The 18,697-nt window shown below is 37.6% G+C and overlaps 1 protein-coding gene across 9 annotated transcripts in view; it reads right to left on the reverse strand.

Moving 5' to 3' along the window:
* The window catches only part of ATE1 (arginyltransferase 1), a 70,583-nt gene that overhangs the window by 7,204 nt on the left and 44,682 nt on the right, over positions 1–18,697 (reverse strand). For all 9 annotated transcript variants that reach the window (XM_090145604.1, XM_031597371.2, XM_090145607.1 and 6 more), the window contains one exon: positions 9,174–9,294. In XM_090145604.1, coding sequence (XP_090001730.1) covers positions 9,174–9,294 — 121 coding nt within the window. The remainder of the gene's footprint in view (positions 1–9,173; positions 9,295–18,697) is intronic.

The following is an 18,697-nucleotide window of genomic DNA, read 5'->3' on the forward strand; positions in this document are numbered from 1 at the left end:
AAAGGATAGCATAGCATTCTAAGGAATGACTGTCATGTACTGACTTGGCAGATTTGGGCTGGATTTCTTGGTTCACTGTATACACAAATTCACCTTCATCAAAAGCACAGACACCTCAACTGGTGTAAAAACCATCAAGAGATCTATTCTCTGCTCGATGTGCTATGGCAATGTTCATCTGTTTGAAACACACTGCAGGCCTGCAGAATGTTTTAAAACAAATGCAACATCTAGCTTACATGACCTTGTCGTGATTCATCACCAAATATTTTAAAACAAAGGACTCTAAAGGGGAAAAAAAAGTAATAACTTTTCAAATGTACAACTGAAATATAAGAGATAAATTACTGGAAAGATAAACCACCCCACTCAGAAGTCTAATGTATTGATTTGAAACTCTTCTTACCCTTTTTAAACTACTATTTATTTTTTCTCAACCAGCAAAACATAGGAAATCATCCACAAAACCAAATGAACCAGTATGCAGGGAGAAGATGAGCAATTTATGTGAATCCCTGCAGGCATTTAAGGCCAGGCTGGATGTGGCTCTGGGCAGCCTGGTCTGCTGGTTGGTGACCCTGCACACAGCAGGGGGTTGAAAAACCAGGTGATCATTGTGGTCCTTTTCAACCCAGGCCATTCTGTGATTCTATCATTATGTAAACCAGTCTGTTGAAATGTGCTTTTTTGCATATTGCTTCTTTCATACTACATTCACACGTTAAGACAGACCAGTATGCCTTGGGGTACACAAATACCAACCCAGATGAAAATAAAGAGTACAGTTAAAATGAAACATGAATAAAAAAATTCAGTTCCTAATTAAAACCAGGAAGCACAAGTCACAAAGCGAATATAGTGAAATGGTCAGGATATTTTCCATCAGCCAACTCGTTGCTGTTCTGTTACTCTAGCAAGAAAAAAAAAACTTTTCAAATTGCTTTTCAAAAATAGAATTTCTATAGTTTCTAAGAGGGAAAACGTTCTTATCGAAATATTATCAATGATTCTTAAAAAAGTGACAGAAGAATTATAGTCTTAAAAGTAGGATGAGGGCAACTCTTGAAGATACCTCACAAACAACAGCTTTTGGGCTTTGTGCCTGAAATCACTCAACTGGCTTATGATCTGCAGTTCAGCTTTTAGAAGCAAGCAGACTAATCACTTGACAAATGCATTCAAAATCTGCTAACCCTGCTGTGCCATGCGGAAACAATAACTCATTGTGTTTTGACTCTTATTATTCTAGTAGTAAACATGAATAGGGGCCAATGGAAAACCTTTCTTGTGCGTACAGCAATTCATAGGTTTTCAGCCATAATTCACAGCAACTTGCAAAATCTTCTGCTTACCTGCAAATGCAATCCTTTAAATATATTGTCTATATTAGCAATGCTCAAATCTGAGCATGGCTCACTGTTCTGGAAACATCTGAGGGAGAGGCAAGTATGAAATCTTAGAAAATTTCATAAAATTTGATTATTCTAATCTACTTCAGTTTATTATCCTGAACTATTATGATGGAGAGCCACCTACCAAATGGATAGATTTAAATGATAGTGATAATTCTCCAAGGACTTGCTCTTCAGGGATGCAATACAAATAAATCTAATAGCACCTGGGAAAATGTTAGTTCAATGACACTGAAACACCTTCCTACAGCAATATCCAGGCTGTCCCCAAAGTCAAGATGCTAAAACTATGCAAAATGGAATATAATCCTAAAGATGGTAGGTCAGAGACATTATTTCACTTTTGGGTGCTCTTCCAGAGGACAAAATGAGCTACACAATTCTTTTGAACACAGCACAATTCTTGACTGCTTCAAATCCAAGAAGCCAGAACATGAACTGACAATTAAGAATATTAAGCGTATAGCCAGTATGCTTCTGGGCTGTTTCAAATACCCCTTTTGGTCACTCAGGCAACTTTTAATTACTCACTGTTGCAATGCACCATGCATACCAAGACTAGAAGCAGAAAGACAGAAAGCAGCTCAGGTACTGTTGGGAGAGGCACATTAACATGCAATCGTGAACTGAAGTTAGAAAAGACTCAGGGATGAATCTTAAAAAGAAAGATAAGCAATGAACACAAACTGCCACACAAGCATCTTATATTAGGGGCAAATGAAATGCTTCATCATTCCTTATGCAAAAGGTGAATAAATATTTTTCTTCAAAAATGCATAATACCTTGTTACCAAGTCGAGTAGAAATTTAAAGCTACTAAGTAAACTGACGTCTCAAACTGATTATTCCATCTATTTCCTGAATATATTTTGCATAAGAGTACATTCAAGTTACTGCAGATTTAAAAGACAAAAACACTACGTAAGCTGCATTTTCATTTCAACAGTTTGCTATCCTGTAAGCCAGTACAATTCACTAATACAGCCAAATACTCAACTCCACTGTAAGCAGTAATATTCTAACTATAAAACTAGTCAGTCTCAGTTTTGTACTGTGACCAGTGCCTAAAAGGCCAGAGTGACCTTAATGAGAACAAATCATGACTGTCATCTGAATTTCAGCAACTTCCCAGCATTGCAAATCTAGCTTACATTTATGACACGTTCTGTGTTTTAGACTTCATTTTTAAGTCTAAATTAAAATAATTTTAGTAATTTTAGTTGCAAAATTAATTTTACAAGGGCTGACAACACAGAAACAGAGTTGTTGCCTTATTTCATACACGTCTGAGTTATTCATTCTGCATTGCACAATAAAAATCAGAAAACGCTGCGTAATATTAACAGGCCATGGTGACTCTCTGGATTGTGAACTTGCTTCCATGGAGCTAGAAACTTGCTTGTGGCTGAGACAGAAATATTAGACCAATTACAGTGAATTTCAGCAATCCAGCATGTTGTTTTCTTCAGTCTACTTTATAAATATTTTTCCATATACTTACTTTCATCATATTTATGCAAGAATAAAACATTCTGACAGCTTTATTTTCTTTCTCTGAAGCAAAATCTTCCCATGGGACTGACCCTGAGCCAGCTGACGACTGAGGACTTCAGACCTTCACATGAAGGCTTCCCTTCCAGCTGCAGAGCTGACCATTTTCAACTGGACATCCAAAGACTTTTAATCACAGGTTTTAATGATGCCTCAAGACCCCCCAGCAAAATGGAGTACTGAGCCATCAAGCTTGCAATGATAGCAAAAGCAGAGTAATAAGACAACACAAAAGATAAAATCATAGAATCATTCAGGCTGGAAAAGATCTCTATAAGATCCCCAAGCCAACCCCAGCCCACCATGCTCTTTGCCCATGTCCCTCAGTGCCACGTGTCTGTGGTTCTGGAACACTTCCAGGAATGGTGAACACCTTCCTGGACAGCCAGTGCATCATCACACTTCCTGAGAATAAATTTTTCCAAATAACCAATCTAAGCCTCCCCTTGTGCAACTGAAGGCCACAACTTCTCAACCTACTGCTGTTACTTGGGAGAAGAGGTTGACTCCCACCTCACTTCAACCTCATCTCCTGGATGAAGAGTTATAGGATTATGCATTTGAGAATCACAGCTCTAAACAACAGAACGGGAACAGGAAAACTTCTGAAAAGGTGTAGTTGTTAAAAACTACTTATTAAAACATTTGAATTGTATTGAAGTGAAAATGGCAGGGAGCAATAAGAGGTCTTTTCAAAGGAAGGGCAAGGAAAGGTCCTCATTAAGCCTGCTTTGTCAATTGCTTGACAAAAGTTTGCTAGACAAACACAAGCTTTTCCATGAAACAGGCAAAACTGAAGCAATTGGCAGCAGCTTATCAGCTAAGGAAATCAGATTCCAGCAATCAATTTACTGGCTAAATTAAGACATGGAATCAATTATGTTCCCAGCAGGTCCACATGTAAGACCTGGATAACGGTACCACAGGAGAAGCAAACACACACAACCAAGATCCATCATGTCTATGTATATGCATGAAAAATAAGGATATGCTGGCAAAGTCCTCAAAAATTACATAATTTCAAAATACACTTGTCTATTACACAATCTTTATGATGGTAACTTTGGGTTAGAGCTTATTTTCATGAGTCATGCTGGAAGTCAGATGATGGTGCTTCCTGAGGAGTGTTGGTTTACTCTATCAGTGTCAGATGCAGACACATTTAGCATAACATTATACACTGACTTTTAAACAAATATTTACCAAACTTTGAGATTTGTTAACAACACTAAATGGAGTTCATAGTGTGACTGTACTTCAAATTACAATTTAAAGTCTTCTCTTTCTTGGCAATTGTTTTGCAATACTCCAGAGCTGATGATTCACTCTAACTTCCAATGCTTAGTCCAATTCATGCACTGCTTCTGATGCATAAATGGTTCTGAACCATTTTCAAAGCTGCAGTGCCAGCTGTTTAGTACCACAAATTAACCAGTGAATAAAGTTCATTATCTTTTTACTACAGAATCACTGGAGTATTTGAGTGTATTTTTGCATATTAGACCAAAATCCCACACCAGTCATTGCAATTTAATCCAAGTACAATAAAAAAAATGAGTGAAAATTTGCCTGGCTACACCTTATTGGCACTGTCTACATTGCCTATTGCTGTTAAAAGAAAGCAAAGAGTTACTGGGAATAATTTAGTTATTAATCTAAGAGAATTTACTAAAATGTTTTCAAAACTCTCCGCACCATAACTTTAATGGATGTTGTTTTGAGGAGACCAGCAGTTTCTCCACAAAGCAGATGATGGCACAGTTCTAAACAACTGGCTTAAAGTTTTCCATGTGTGATATCTGTGACCACATTTTCATAATCTCAAGAACTTTAATGCACTGATCCACTTGCTCATTAACCTGTACTACACGATGCTTACAAACATTAATGCATACTGGCATTTGTATTAATTGGCTGATGAGATTTAAGGATGTGACACTACTCTGATACTTTACCAATGACCTAAGCCATCAGAAGTGAACAACCAGCAAAAAAATACTCAGTGTTCATAGATGCAATAAGTGCAAAACATGTTTGAAATAAGTCCTTTTTATTAGCAAAGAATAGTAGCTAAACTGTAAATGAAATGTGTGGAAGTTGGCACTAGAAACCAAAGTTATTGAAATAGTTGCAACAGATTATTTTTCTAATGAAAACATTATGTATACAAATACATTATTTAAAATAAATACACTTTTGTATAACCGCCCAAGCCTGTAGATTTCTGGATAAGAGCTTTAAGTTTTATTTACTAATGAACTAATAACCCCCTGGTTCCTCTCAAGAAACATTAATATGCATAATCAAGAGGGTCAGGATTCTGAAGTTATTAAGTCTCTGGAATGTTGTTTGCCTTTTACTGCTCTAACTTATTACATGCAGCAGAACAATGCAGCAAATCTATTAAAACTTCAGTTTGGTTCACAGCAAAGAAAATGGAGTTAACAGTTCTGCAATACGTGGGAAAGATCTACCACAAAAACTGGAGTTGTTTCTCCATTTCCTTATACCATCTTTTAGCACCACGGTGTTTTGTGTTAGACTCTACTCTCTGGAGCAGAATGTTTTCTGTCCATGAATTTGCAAAGCTTACACAGAGCAGTCTGTCTCTCTGCCATGTGTGTGTGTTTCAAATCTAAAGAAGGGGCTTGGTTTTAATTGATGTATTACATTTGCATTTTGATTTTGTTCTATTATTGATTAGTTATACAGGACACTGAACAGATGTGTACTAGCTATAACAATTATTAATATCAGTAAGCAAACCTGTCAAGATAAAAAATCATTTTTGATCTGCACTACTCATAGGCTTTTCTCCAAGTATTGAACACAGAAGGTGGGGAGCAGATTACAACTGAGACTTCTGTGGGCCATGTCCATCAACCCTGATCAAATACTGCCTTTCATTTATGTGGAAAAAAAAAAAAAAGCAAAGAACACCCTGCTTACAGTGATTTACACACACACACACACACCAGTTACACACGACACACTGAAGGCTTTGAAACCACTACATTACACCAAGACTGGATCTATGCTTATCTGGAGTTGCTTCTTGAAGGTGTTGACAGTCCAGTGGTGATAGAAAGAAAGATTTGCAGTTTCCCAGTAATTTAATTACCACCCCCAAAGCAGATTATCATGAAGATTTTACTTCACAAAAAACTATTTTCACAGTCTTCTTTCAGGCGCAACAAACCAAAATTCTCAACAGATGTTTGAAAAGACGACGTCAGTGGGTTCGATTCAGAAAAATGGGAAGCAGAAGGATAAAAGTATGTTGAGATACCAAGTAAATTATTTGTAATATTTTTCATACTATACTTATTCCATAGGCTTAATTGCTAGTGAAAGTACCAATGAAATAAAAACCCTGAAGACCAGTTCTGCAAAGAGGACTAACATGAAAAACTGACCGTGGCCACACCATCATATGGCTGAATTTTGGACACTAGTTTCAATGTGTTGTCCAAGTCACAGACTTGGACTTTCCTTCAGAGTAATCATTAATTCATTTCTACTTTCTTCAGTACAACTCCATCAGTACTGGCAGCTCTGCTTCATATATATTTCTTTCTTACAAACGAGGAGCACACGGCCTGTACATCACCTCAAGAAAATGCAGTTTAGCATAGCCTCTATTTTCAGAGCTCATCACTATCCAAACCCTCAGTTACTGCCCTGTCTCACTAACTGCTGATTTATTTGTATGTAAATGACTTGTTGCTGCTTAATAATAAACACATCAGAACCTTCATAAACTTCTTTCATTTATAAGATGATGCCAGGCAACAGAAATAAAAAATCTGTTCAGCATAAGGCACGTGTAATGTAGGTAAAATTGGTGATTTAGAAAGAACATTTGACAAAAGGTATAACCTTTTAACCACAAATGTTGTTCTAGCATTGCTATGCAGTTCTTTTCCCCCCTAAAGTCACTGGTGCTTTCCAATACAAGCACATGAAGAGACTACCAGCATGGTTTATTAAAACATAAAATCTAAGAGTTTGCTGGCACAGCTCATCATTTTCTCTGTATGACTGGAGTGTTTTTGGGTTAAGTAAGGCTGAATCTCAGCACACTGGCCAGAAGTCAAGAGCTGAATCTATTTCAGCTGCTGGGCACCCATGATTTACCACCCTAAGCAATAAAAAGGTGAGTTATTACAGTGCCTGTAGTTGCTTTATTCAGTTATTAACTGCTAGACACTTTTCTAGACTCATCTCTGAGGGATGAAGAGTTAACAACTTTGTTCAGTTTGCCTCTCCTCTCTTCATTCTCCAACTGTTAACAAAAGTATCAGACGTCAGACAAGGACACGGAAAACAATACTTCAAAACATTTTCAAATGTTGAAGCACAGGACAACCAAATAATGTAAAACAGGCACAATCCTTCATAAATAATGATGAATACTTCCTAATACTTCAGAAAACTCCTATTTTTCTGTGAATATCTCAGGCTTTTTCAGAAAAGGGAACAAATACCTGATAATAGCAAAGAGCTCTGCGGGATAACAGGCACGAATATTCAGCAACCCTCCTCCCATCACAGAGACTTGCCAGGTCAGAGCATGCAGCACTCTCTCCTGAAGTAGCAGTTTCATAACCTGCAACCCTGCATCTTTTTTTTTTTTTTATGGGAGGGGAAAAGGAGTTTGAAAATTGCCAAATATGACGAACAAACTGGTGTGAGGTAATGTTTCAGAAATCTTCTGGCATTACAGACCATACTAAAAGATGACCATTTGCAGTGACTGTTTCATTGCCTTGGGCAACAGTGCAAGCCACACCATTTCTCCCAGTTGTTTACTGGGTCTGGTTATCGCCCTCAGTTTGTAATAGGAAGTCCCAGTGCTGATAAATCATGACCTACTTAACTGACATAACCGAGGGCTGTGTTACAGAAAGCTATTCACGAGGAATAAAGCACATCATTATTTCTATTGCTCATTTTGTAATTTGCTGTAACTTAATTAAACTCATATTGCTGACTATTGTGGAGAGGAAAGAAAAGGAGGAGGAAACTGATTCTGCTGTTGAGAAATAACTTCCTTAAAGCTAGCAAATCTTTAAACCTCAAATGGCTAAGCTCTCAGCAGGCCCAACACAGTTCAACACGTAGCTATGTTTTAATTTCCTTTAACCACGGGATGTAAGTCACAGCTCCAGTAATGTCTGGAGTGAGATATTTTGTGCTGATAACGATGCAGTGTTTTATACCCTGCAGTTTCTAAAAGCCTGGCATCCCACAGGAATTTCACAGAATTGAGAAGATGATACCCCCTTGCTTCTATGGGGTTAACATCGTCAAAGGCAGAGTAATTTAGTTGTCAATCTTAAATGAATACACTTCTTTTCCTACTGCATAACAAAAATATTTTTAACACCACTAGCCTCCAAAACCATTCCTCATTTTACCTCTCTTTTTATTTTCTTTCACCAGTCTAATGACATATCTGGTTGATGATGATATAACGTACCTTAAACACAGAGATCTCTAACAGTTATGTTTTTTTCTTTCCAAAGTGCATCCAACCATGTTCCATATTCCCAAGGCTATTTCACACCATATCACATGGCTACCTGCAGTTCTTCTCTATTTGTACAGTACACCCCATATAAATTGTACCCAAACTTTAAATCATTATCTGTGTCTAGCAGTGTATCTGACCTGTTTTTAAGAAATAATTTTGACCTTTCAATACAAATCAATAAGTAATTTTACAGAATGTACGACTTATTTTCCATGTGATTCAAGATGTTTGAGGTGTTTTTCCTGTTGTATTCTTCACAATCTCAGCTAGATTGAAAAGCTAAATTAGCAGTTTGTTTCTTTACACCTGATGCCTCTGCACTTCACTTTCCTGCACAGATTCTAAATTTGTCTCTTCAGACACTCAACTAGAACCTAAGGAAGGAATAAATATTCATTTTTGTTCACAAAATAGCATACAAAATTACCTGAAAAACACAAAAATGTTCATTCTGAACGACACACTACCTGTAAAACAGAATGGATTTAAAACTTGTGTTGCATGTGTTCAGAGATAAAACAACCTACTCGATAACGCTCGTGGAAGTTGTGAATTTCAGACTTTCTACCCCCTTAAAGACAACATTTCTGTAACTTTTCAGAAGCAAACAGTACTAATATGCAGTAAATATGAAAGAGATGATTTACATCATTTATCATTACTTGTGTCCTTACCTGCTTTTGCATCCTGGTTGAAACGAGAGTATTTGGATAGCTCGAGCAGTGGGAGGCATTGCTCAATAGGGGTCCAAATATATGTCTCTGGACACAACAAGTCAGAGGGTCTATACTGGCCCTACAAAGGAGGAAAGGAGAAAAAGAAGAGTCAGATCAATTGCACAAGCACAGTCTGGCTACACGTTTCCAGACTTCCCTACAAGCAAGGAATGGTTTTAATCTAACCTAAACAAACTGAGTAAGAAACAGCTTCACTGTAAACACAAGCTTATTCCTTTAGTAATTTCTGCATTAGCTCAGGAATACAGACTTAACCTTGGCACTTGGAAAAAATAAAATTAACATGGTATATTTTATGTTATCCAAGATGTACTCGAGAAATTTTGGCTCTCCTTACTGAAACTCTGTGTTTAAGTTATCCTCTAGTGATCTGTTGAGCTGGTGCTGACACTAAAAAACTCAGCACCTCAGAAAGCAGCTTGTCTCAAATGTTCTTCATTCTAGCAAAGTAACAGCAACAAAAAGAAACCCTTTTTAATAAAAAAAGAACGCTTCACAGTAAGTAGGATTTTATTTTTACTGTATTAGTGATAGAGCATTTTGTTCATTGAACATTAAATAGCAATACTGTCTTGTCAATGCATGGAATTTTTCCTGGAATAGCTTACAGGTAATCATTATGAAATTCCGCTATTTTATTTAAGATATTCTTTGCAGACATTCCCCAAAACTCAACCGTGATATTTATTTTCCCTTCTGTTACACAGAAAATCACCACCTCAGCAATAATAACCATAATAAAAAAGAATTTTTTTAATTATTTAAAATAAGATTATTCATTGGCCTATAACTTAAAACAAAGATCTATCTTGGAGCCATTATTCATTCAATCCATTTACTCTCAGTCCCCATAGCCATATGTGGCAATATTTAATTTTCAAACTGGAAATTCACTACATTATCAGCTTGGAAGAACAAGTATACAGTAAACAGATTGCAAACACCTAAGGATTTCATCATGCTGCCCTCAATGCAATTAAGAGTTCTTCATTTGAATTAAATAGATAATGATGATGATGATTTTGGAAAGAAAAATTCATATTTTTGCCAAGTACTAAAAACTAATTGTTGATTTCTTTTCAACATCAATGAACATAATTCTGTAAAAAGTCACATTCACAAACTCTGCTGTTCTTTTATAGATCCACTCCAGTGCAACAACACGTGGTTTTGGAGGCCGTTTTCTGGATGTTTACAGAGATTCCAGCTTCTTTTAATTCTCTTTCTGTTCAAATCCTGACAATATTTAGAGTCAAAGAATGAACTTTTCATTATTTACGTCCTATCAAGTTTAAATTGTTGAGTCAGAAATACAAATGTTATGTCTGATGGAAGTCACAACTGTCCACATGAATAAAAGAATGATTTTGTTCCCATTTCCATCTGAGGAAAACAATATTCCTTCAGTTTCACAGAAGAGCTTAAACTCCATGGCATTAGAAAATTCTCTAAACCTGGAGAATGGAACTGGCATTGAACTGTTAAACTATCTAAACATTTGAAAGAGATGGGAATGCAATGCCTAAAGAACGTGCTTAGACAATTATTCAGATGAAACAAATCAAGGATTAGGGAAAAAGTATTCCTTTTCATTAACAAGCAAAAAAAAATTAAGCATAGCTACTTGTGGATTTAAAGACATTTTCCCAGTTGGCCAGAGGCAGAAATAGCCAAGCAAGCATCTCAGAACAGCCACCAAAGCACAAGCACAGGGTGGCAGAGATGCCTCTCCTGCAAGCATGGATAGGCTCCTACATACGTAGACTGCTCAGTTATTGTCCTTCTACAAGATCTTGCCACTAGACAGTAAATTATGATGGCTGATCCAAAAGCAATGCCTCCCATCTTATTATGTTGGCTCACAATAGAGGCAGATGGTGGTGGTGTGGCAGTGGTTGACAGATGGCACCAGAGGGGCAGTCTGATGCAATGGCATCTGACATGGAAGTGTGTAAGGAGCAAAGGTGTGGAATTGAATTCCTAAATGTGGAAAAAAGGCACCCATTGACACTCATCGATGCTCAGCAAACACGTATGGAGACCAAGCAGCAGATGTGAGCACAGTGAGGAGTGGGTGGTACATTTCAGCAGTGCCAACTAGTTCCAACCCCCAAATCCATCACTGAAAATTCAGTATTTATCTGGGGGATCGCAACACCTAATTTAGGAGGCAAAAATGAGTAAACAGTTCTGAGGTTTCCTCTTCCCTCAAATTTAGAATTTTGTCAATAAGTTTCCCTGAAGATGAGTGACACGGAGGCGATGACACAGAGAGGTCTCACCAACCAGAGACATAAAATAGAGTTAGAGCTAAAAGTTAAATAAACCATTGGTGCTCTTCAGTATTCTTGCTTACTTTTTAAAACTATTTCCAAAGATGATAGAGGTAAGATTTTTTCCTCCCTTAAAGGTATTTTATTTCCTCTCCCAGTTAAAGCCACATCCCATGAATCATTCAGCGGAGGAAGTGGGAACCCAGGGACACACAAGGGTGAGTTTTCCAGTCAAGTGTTGGCACTCTCTTTATATTGACATAATTAAAAAGGCAACCCACAGAAACCTCTAAATCAAATGGAGTGATTTCTAAGGGCTTCTACTCCTTTTTTTCCATTCCTCAAGTGATTACAACCAATTTATTTTCTTTTTAAAAATGTTAAAAACTCAGTATGAAAGTAAATGATAATGGATCAATCTCTTTTCTTCCCTTATCCCTCCTATTCCTACGCTGTGAAAAATTTCCACCTGAGAATCCAACCAGATTAGATGTCATGTATAGGAGGGCCTGTATTCAAGAAAAAGACACACATTCAAAATCATTATGGACTCAAATATTTACATTGTCTAAAAAAGCCCCGTCTACAAGAGGACTATTCATATTCCTTCTTACTCTTAATACCACCAGTTTGCAGTGTACACCCAACGTACATCAATAAGAAAGGGAATCTCCTACTGCAGAGCTATTATCACAGTAGAACTTTGTAAGGATTGTCAGAATTTGCTTTTCAAATATTTCTCTTTGGCTTCAGAATGAATTAATGTGCATTTCAAAAGTCAGACTACAGTAAAAAAAACTCACAACTGAAAACATGTTGCTTTCTTTTGTCTCGCAGTATAGAAGCCCTCATAGCACTGTTTGTACTGCCCAAACCATCCTGGGAATATTCAACTACAAGGTTTTCAACAAAAACCACCAGCTTACAGACCATCCCATAGCACTTCTCTTCTGGTTCAGCTTCGTAAACCCAGTAACCACCTGCTGATAAAATGCACTGTCAAGATACAACTGCAATATGTCCAGCAGTTTGCTGTACAGATGATTCCATAACCAGCTGACTTTGGAAACAATGCATTTGGACAGCCATTTTTCCTAACCCTGAACAACTGCTTTTAATTACTGCAGCCTTCGAGCTGTAGTTTCCTTCAATGACCATTACTACCACTGTGATATACATGCATGCCCAATCACTGTGTTATCAAAGTGCCTCCCATGATCTTACAGACACACAACTCTAAAAGGACATGGTTTTTTCTTTTTACTCATTCCTCTAACATAAGCTGCTCCATACATCAGAGATCAGCAGTCTGATCTCTCTAATTTTGCTTTATGTTCTTTGAAATATAAGGAAAGGGGGATGGGGGAGGATGGATGGACTCACAGATAGAAGCATCTGTTAAATAACTTGATTAAAAAGATCAACAGTACTTGATTAAAAAGTAGTATAGCTAAGGAAATCCTGAGTATATGATTTCTTCTACCAAGTCAACTCCTTGCAATATAAACACGGCCATCTATTTAATAAAAATAGCTACAAGACTTCATTTTCTGAGAAGTCTGGGGCACTTTCCCCTCGTATAAACAAAAAAACCCTGAAGGTGCTTTCCCCCTCATACTACTAGATATGCTGCATTTTAATTGGAAACTTCTGGAAACCTATTTTACAGTGAAGCTGCCAAGCCTAAATTAATACTTCACACCGTGATATTTTTTGTTTTACTGTTTCCAAATCAAAATCGACCAGAACTTCTCTGAACTTTTGTCCCACAGGAAGGGCAAAGGTTTTAATGAGACTTAAGTCTGGAGATTACTTTTTGAATATTTTGTAAAATCTGAGGGATTTGGTAAGCATTTGAGATGGAAAACATCAGCAGAGTTTGTTTTTGTAGTCTAAGTAGAACTTAAAATGTAAAACTACCAAGAAAGAGAATAGTCTGGAAAACAAAAAAGGTCAAGCACCAGTAGCACTGAAAAAACAAAAAGGGAAGGTTAAACACACATTTAATTCTTTTATCAAGTGCACTTTACATCTGTCTCCTATTTCTTCACAATAAACTCATTGATCTTTTATTAAAAGTGAATTAAGACTGCCTTCATCTCAATTTCCACCCAGCTGCTTAAAACAAAGCTCTCAGACTACGTAAACAAAATAATTCCAAATCATCAACAGCAATCCATTAATGCTAAGCAGCACAACAAGACTAAGAGTGCATCAGGTTTATTAAATTCAGTCCTTCCACTGAAAGACAACCCCAGTGGAATCCCAGCAGCTCAATTCTGCAGCAGACCCTTGCTCCCTGACTTCATTCCACAAACAGAAAAGGTCCCTGCTGACCCCAGAAGAGTAACCCCAAAGCCCTGCTTTCACAGGCAGCGGGACTGAGCTGGACATCTGAACCCATTTGTGCTTCCAGTCCTCAGCGTCACTCCTGTGTGCCCCGTGTGTCTAAAGGGAGGAAGAAAGAAGGGAAAAAAGCAACCTGCACAGTTCTCTCCCACCTCACAGTCACCATATTGTTTTTGTTCTTTTTGAACAAACAAATTAGCCCTCAAGATTAATACACACAGAATGAACAAAGCTTTATTTTATCCATGAAAATAATCCACGGTTGGATGCTTCAGATTTATCATCAAAAGTATTCCACTTACAAGGAAGTGTATCTCAGAAAGGAGTTCAATCAGCCAATGTATGGATTGCAGATAATTTGATGAATAAATAACAATTTGGATTTAACCACAGAATCCATAATTGCACGTGCAATTCTCTAGTAACAAAAACACGAGTGATTTTATCCAAACTTGGCAGTCATTATGCAATCAAATCTTTCAGGGCCCAGTTGTTTACTCTTGGAAGCTCAGCTACCTTTTGTTATCAAAGAAAACATGCTGTAATCTCCAAACAATATTATTCATAGTAACCAAAACTGATCTTGTAGCCCCAAAATCTCACACTACTTTTGAGAAGTAGACAACATGTAAGGGAATTATTCACAGAATCACCAAGGTTGGAAAAGACCTCCAAGATCATCCAAGTCCAACCATTCACCCTACCGCAAATATTTGTGATTTCAAAATAAAAAAAAATTAAAAAAGTTAATATTTACTGAAAATCACCATTAAACATCCAGCTGTGAATAAGTCAAATTAAAGATGGCACCACACAGACACAGTTCTGAAGCTGGAAGCCAGTAACCATCATATATTCCACCACAGGGAAGCTACTCAAGATTCCTAGAAAAAGTAGCATAGTTAAAGAGAAAATTTATGGGAAACCAATGGAAAAAAAAAAAGAAGCTCATACGTGGTCAGAACACAAATCATCTGATTACCTAAATGGAGCTGGTTTACTTTAAATCTTCTGCAAAAATTCTTAAGGAGACCCTAGCAATAAACTTGGAACAAGAGATTAGGAAAAGCTATGACAAAAGATAAAACCCAAGTCAGGGCCTCGGGAGGAATGCTCCATTAGAAACACACCAGCTATGCTGACTTCAGTCTATCTTAAAAGGAGTTTATTTTGGCAGCTGTGAGAAGTGGTAAAAAAAAAAAAGGTGAGCATTACAATCATGGGGATCCCATATCATTCACTTAAAGAGCTGCCACGAGCTCACGTTACTTCTTGTAATTATTAAATACTTTATTTTGTACATTTTCTTATAATTAACATGAAGTCAAATAATCAAAAGGACACACGCATCTCAGTGTGCGCTGCATTAACATTCACCAGTACAACACAAGTAGGTGTGAAGGCATTCTGCACAACTTTTATTTTTAAACCACCCAATGGAATTACGATGTGCCAAAAAGTAAAACTACGCAAATCAACTTTTGAATCTTCTGTGACGTTTGCAAAAGAGAGACTAAGCCCCAAACCCTTACCCTCATGATTCACTTCAACTCAATTCTTTCTTTTTTTTTCCCCTCCTTTTAAACCAATAAGACCATTAATGACTCAGAAGGACTACACAGAAGACAAAAGCATGTGTATTCTCCAACAAGACCAGGATTCACTTTTCAGCACACACATTGCTCTCCAGCTTACCCAGCTGCACCCCTATGCCTACAAATGCACCTCCTGCTGCTGGGTGCAGAGTCCCCCAGCACCTCCTGCCCAAGAATTTCTCCAAATCTAACCCTTTGGAACATGCTTTGCCCTTATGTCTGGCCTCAAACCCAAGTCCTCATTATATCTGCTGGTTCTGTGGTTACCTCCAAGCCCTCTTGCTGTTTTCCCTGGCATTTGCTCATGCTCAGCAGCAGCTCCAAGCCTTCCCCATCTTTCCCAATATCTCTCAAGCTGCTCTCTTCAGACAGTTTTCACTTCTTCCAGCTCCAGACCCAACCCTCCATGCCCAACTACCAGCCCCAAAGCCCCTCAGTGTCCTATAAGATCCACTCTGCATTACCTCCTACACCCATCACAGCCTCACCTCTGCTTTTTATCGCTGGCCAAACTCACATCATCAATGGGAATAATGCCTCTGTACAAGACTTACCCAAAGCCCTGTTTCTGCCTTTAATGGGGTTTCCAAAAGCTCAGCCAGAAATGCACAGAACTTGCCAAAATTCTCCCCAGACAAGGCTCCAAGGGCAAGAAAACAAGGCGTGCCCAGGAAAGTCTGTGCCTGCTGGTCGCCACGCACTGAGTCATTCCATATTTCACCTCCATGCCCAGCTACTGACTCACTCTGTGCAGTATTTGAAGACATAATAAATTAGAGGACTAATTGACAGCTCTTCATAGTTGTGGATCACTGACGTCCAAAGAGTTGAAATACGCTCCCAGTTAAGAACTCAGATGAGGGAAGCTGGCTTTAGGCTAAGCTATGCTGTGCACATAAAGCAAGATTTTAAAAAGCATTTACAGTGCTCATGCAACTATATCACGTTGAAAAACAATGCAACTTCAAAAAAAACTGGCACTCCAGCTTTAATTTCTACTTGCTTGCATGCATTTAAGAACAAGAAACAATACTCTGAATCAATATTCCAGAACTGGAAAGGATTTTTCACTTCGGAGCTTTCTATTAATATATGGTACAATTGTTTTTGAAACATCACCAATAGAAAGAATAACTCAACAAGAGACAAATACTTAACCTTTGACTATTCAACACTGAAACACATACAATAGCTAGGACAGTTGCTTTCCTAAGTACTCAAACAGAATCTACATTTCAACACTTTAAAATCTCAAACGCGTACATACATCAAAAATGTGTTACACTGATCAAGACTAATCAAAAAAGAAGTAGTCTCAAAAGCTGATGCATTTGGTTTAGCATTCTATATCACTGCATGGACATTTCAATGGCCTCATCTGTGCTTCTATCTGAAGATTTGGTAGCATTCACACAGCTGCCACAGCAGATGAATTTTGGTTTTGATGATAACGACTTACAACTCAATTTTATGTTTGGAAGTGAAGCATTTTAATCTACACTCTACCATACATTTTTGGTCAAACTGACCATGGGAAAACACAAGTGCATTACAAATAAAACCTACAGAATTCTGAGCAAACGGGCAGAGAATATAGCACAGGAAAGTTAATTAGTAAAACGTATCTTTCTGTGGGATACTGGCTACATAACTTGTGAAAATCAAATTAATGCATTCATACTGCACACAAAAATAAGTGAATTATAATAAAATTCTGAAGGAAAAAGAATCAAATCTCAGTGTTTAAATGCCCACAACTCTTTATCAGGAATAAGAAAGTTATACACTGCTGTCAGACATTGTCACGCTGCCTTTCCATCCACAAACAAAAAAAAAGAGAAAGTTTGCTTTGTCAGAGTATTCCAACCATGTGTTAGAACTTAACAGTAACACTGCAAAAAAAAGTATATATGTACAAAAATTCAAGCCATCAAAGTAGTGTTCCTTAAAAGAACTTTCTTCTGTTGCCCATAAAAATGTTTATTTTCACTTTAAGTTTTCATTCCTGAAATGAGTGTTCTAACTGCAGGTCAGCTGAGCTTGTCAAGTGTTTGTTAAACAAGGCTGCTTTGTTTGCTGAGAGGAGAGCATCTGTGCACAGAGTTCTCCGTGCTCCCCAGGAGCATCTTTAGTGCCTCACCTTGTGCCCATCTCAACACCTGTAAGCCAACATCTGAACTGAACCATCCTTGGTAACAATGGAGCAGCCTCAATGAGACACAAACCTGCATCACCAAGAAGTACGTTTTGTCATCACAGAGATGTCTGTGGTCTCCACAAATGGAAAGGTACAAAGCAGCTAGGCACCATGCCCCCCCTACAGAACACAAACACACCTGATCTGATATTAGGCAAACCAAAAAAAATCCAGCTCTGCCAAAAGCCAAATCCATGCTGACATGACTCTCTGTACACGCTGCTGTTCATCTGCTCAACCTTCAGACTCAAAACTGAAGAACAGGTCAGAGCTCCATTCGTAGCCACAAGAAATGCTAAACTAAGACTTGTAGTATCCTCAATGCTCTTGAGCCTCTCCAGAACTGGGGTAAAAAAGAAACAGGAAGGAATCCAGAACAGGAACCCTGATTAAGCATAAGGTAACACAGAAAATATGTCCAGATAGATTGATGCATTGAATTTTTGTCAAGTTATTCACAAGGAATGGTAACTGCAAACAAACTCAAGCACTAACAGCATTCTTTCAACATGCTCTTTCTCACATTGACTTCTTTTCAAATCCCTCCTTATGTTAACAAATTATTTCTCCCTTATTAGAAACAAAATATTTCTTGTCAAGTAAGTCCATTTTTAAGTAAGTATCCAAAATTGAACAAAATGAAATTACAGTACCAAATTCTGTAGCAGTCATCGTTTTGCATCTACTAGCTATGTAAATGCATATTTGTAAATGTTCAACATTATTCTCATAGCTGGTTAGAACAGATTTGCTATTATGCTTCCATGGCAATAATTCAGGTGAAAAGGTACAGACATATACATTTGCATGTTAAGGAAAAAATACTGCTTAACATTAACGTATCCCCAAAGTATCTGAGTTAAAATACCATCGCTTCAGTTTTCTTTCATAGCTACATGTTTGGAAATGGATTCCTTTAAAATTGCCTTAAAAGAGGAAAACAAGTTTGAAGGCTAGAGTCAGTAACTATACATACACCACGTATGTCCTGATAGTACCAAAATCTGGTAACTCAAAGGTATACTAAATGCATGCCTAAATACTGGA

Source organism: Phasianus colchicus, chromosome 8 (genome assembly GCF_987193195.1).
Source record: "Phasianus colchicus chromosome 8, bPhaCol1.hap1.1, whole genome shotgun sequence".
NCBI lineage: Eukaryota > Metazoa > Chordata > Aves > Galliformes > Phasianidae > Phasianus > Phasianus colchicus.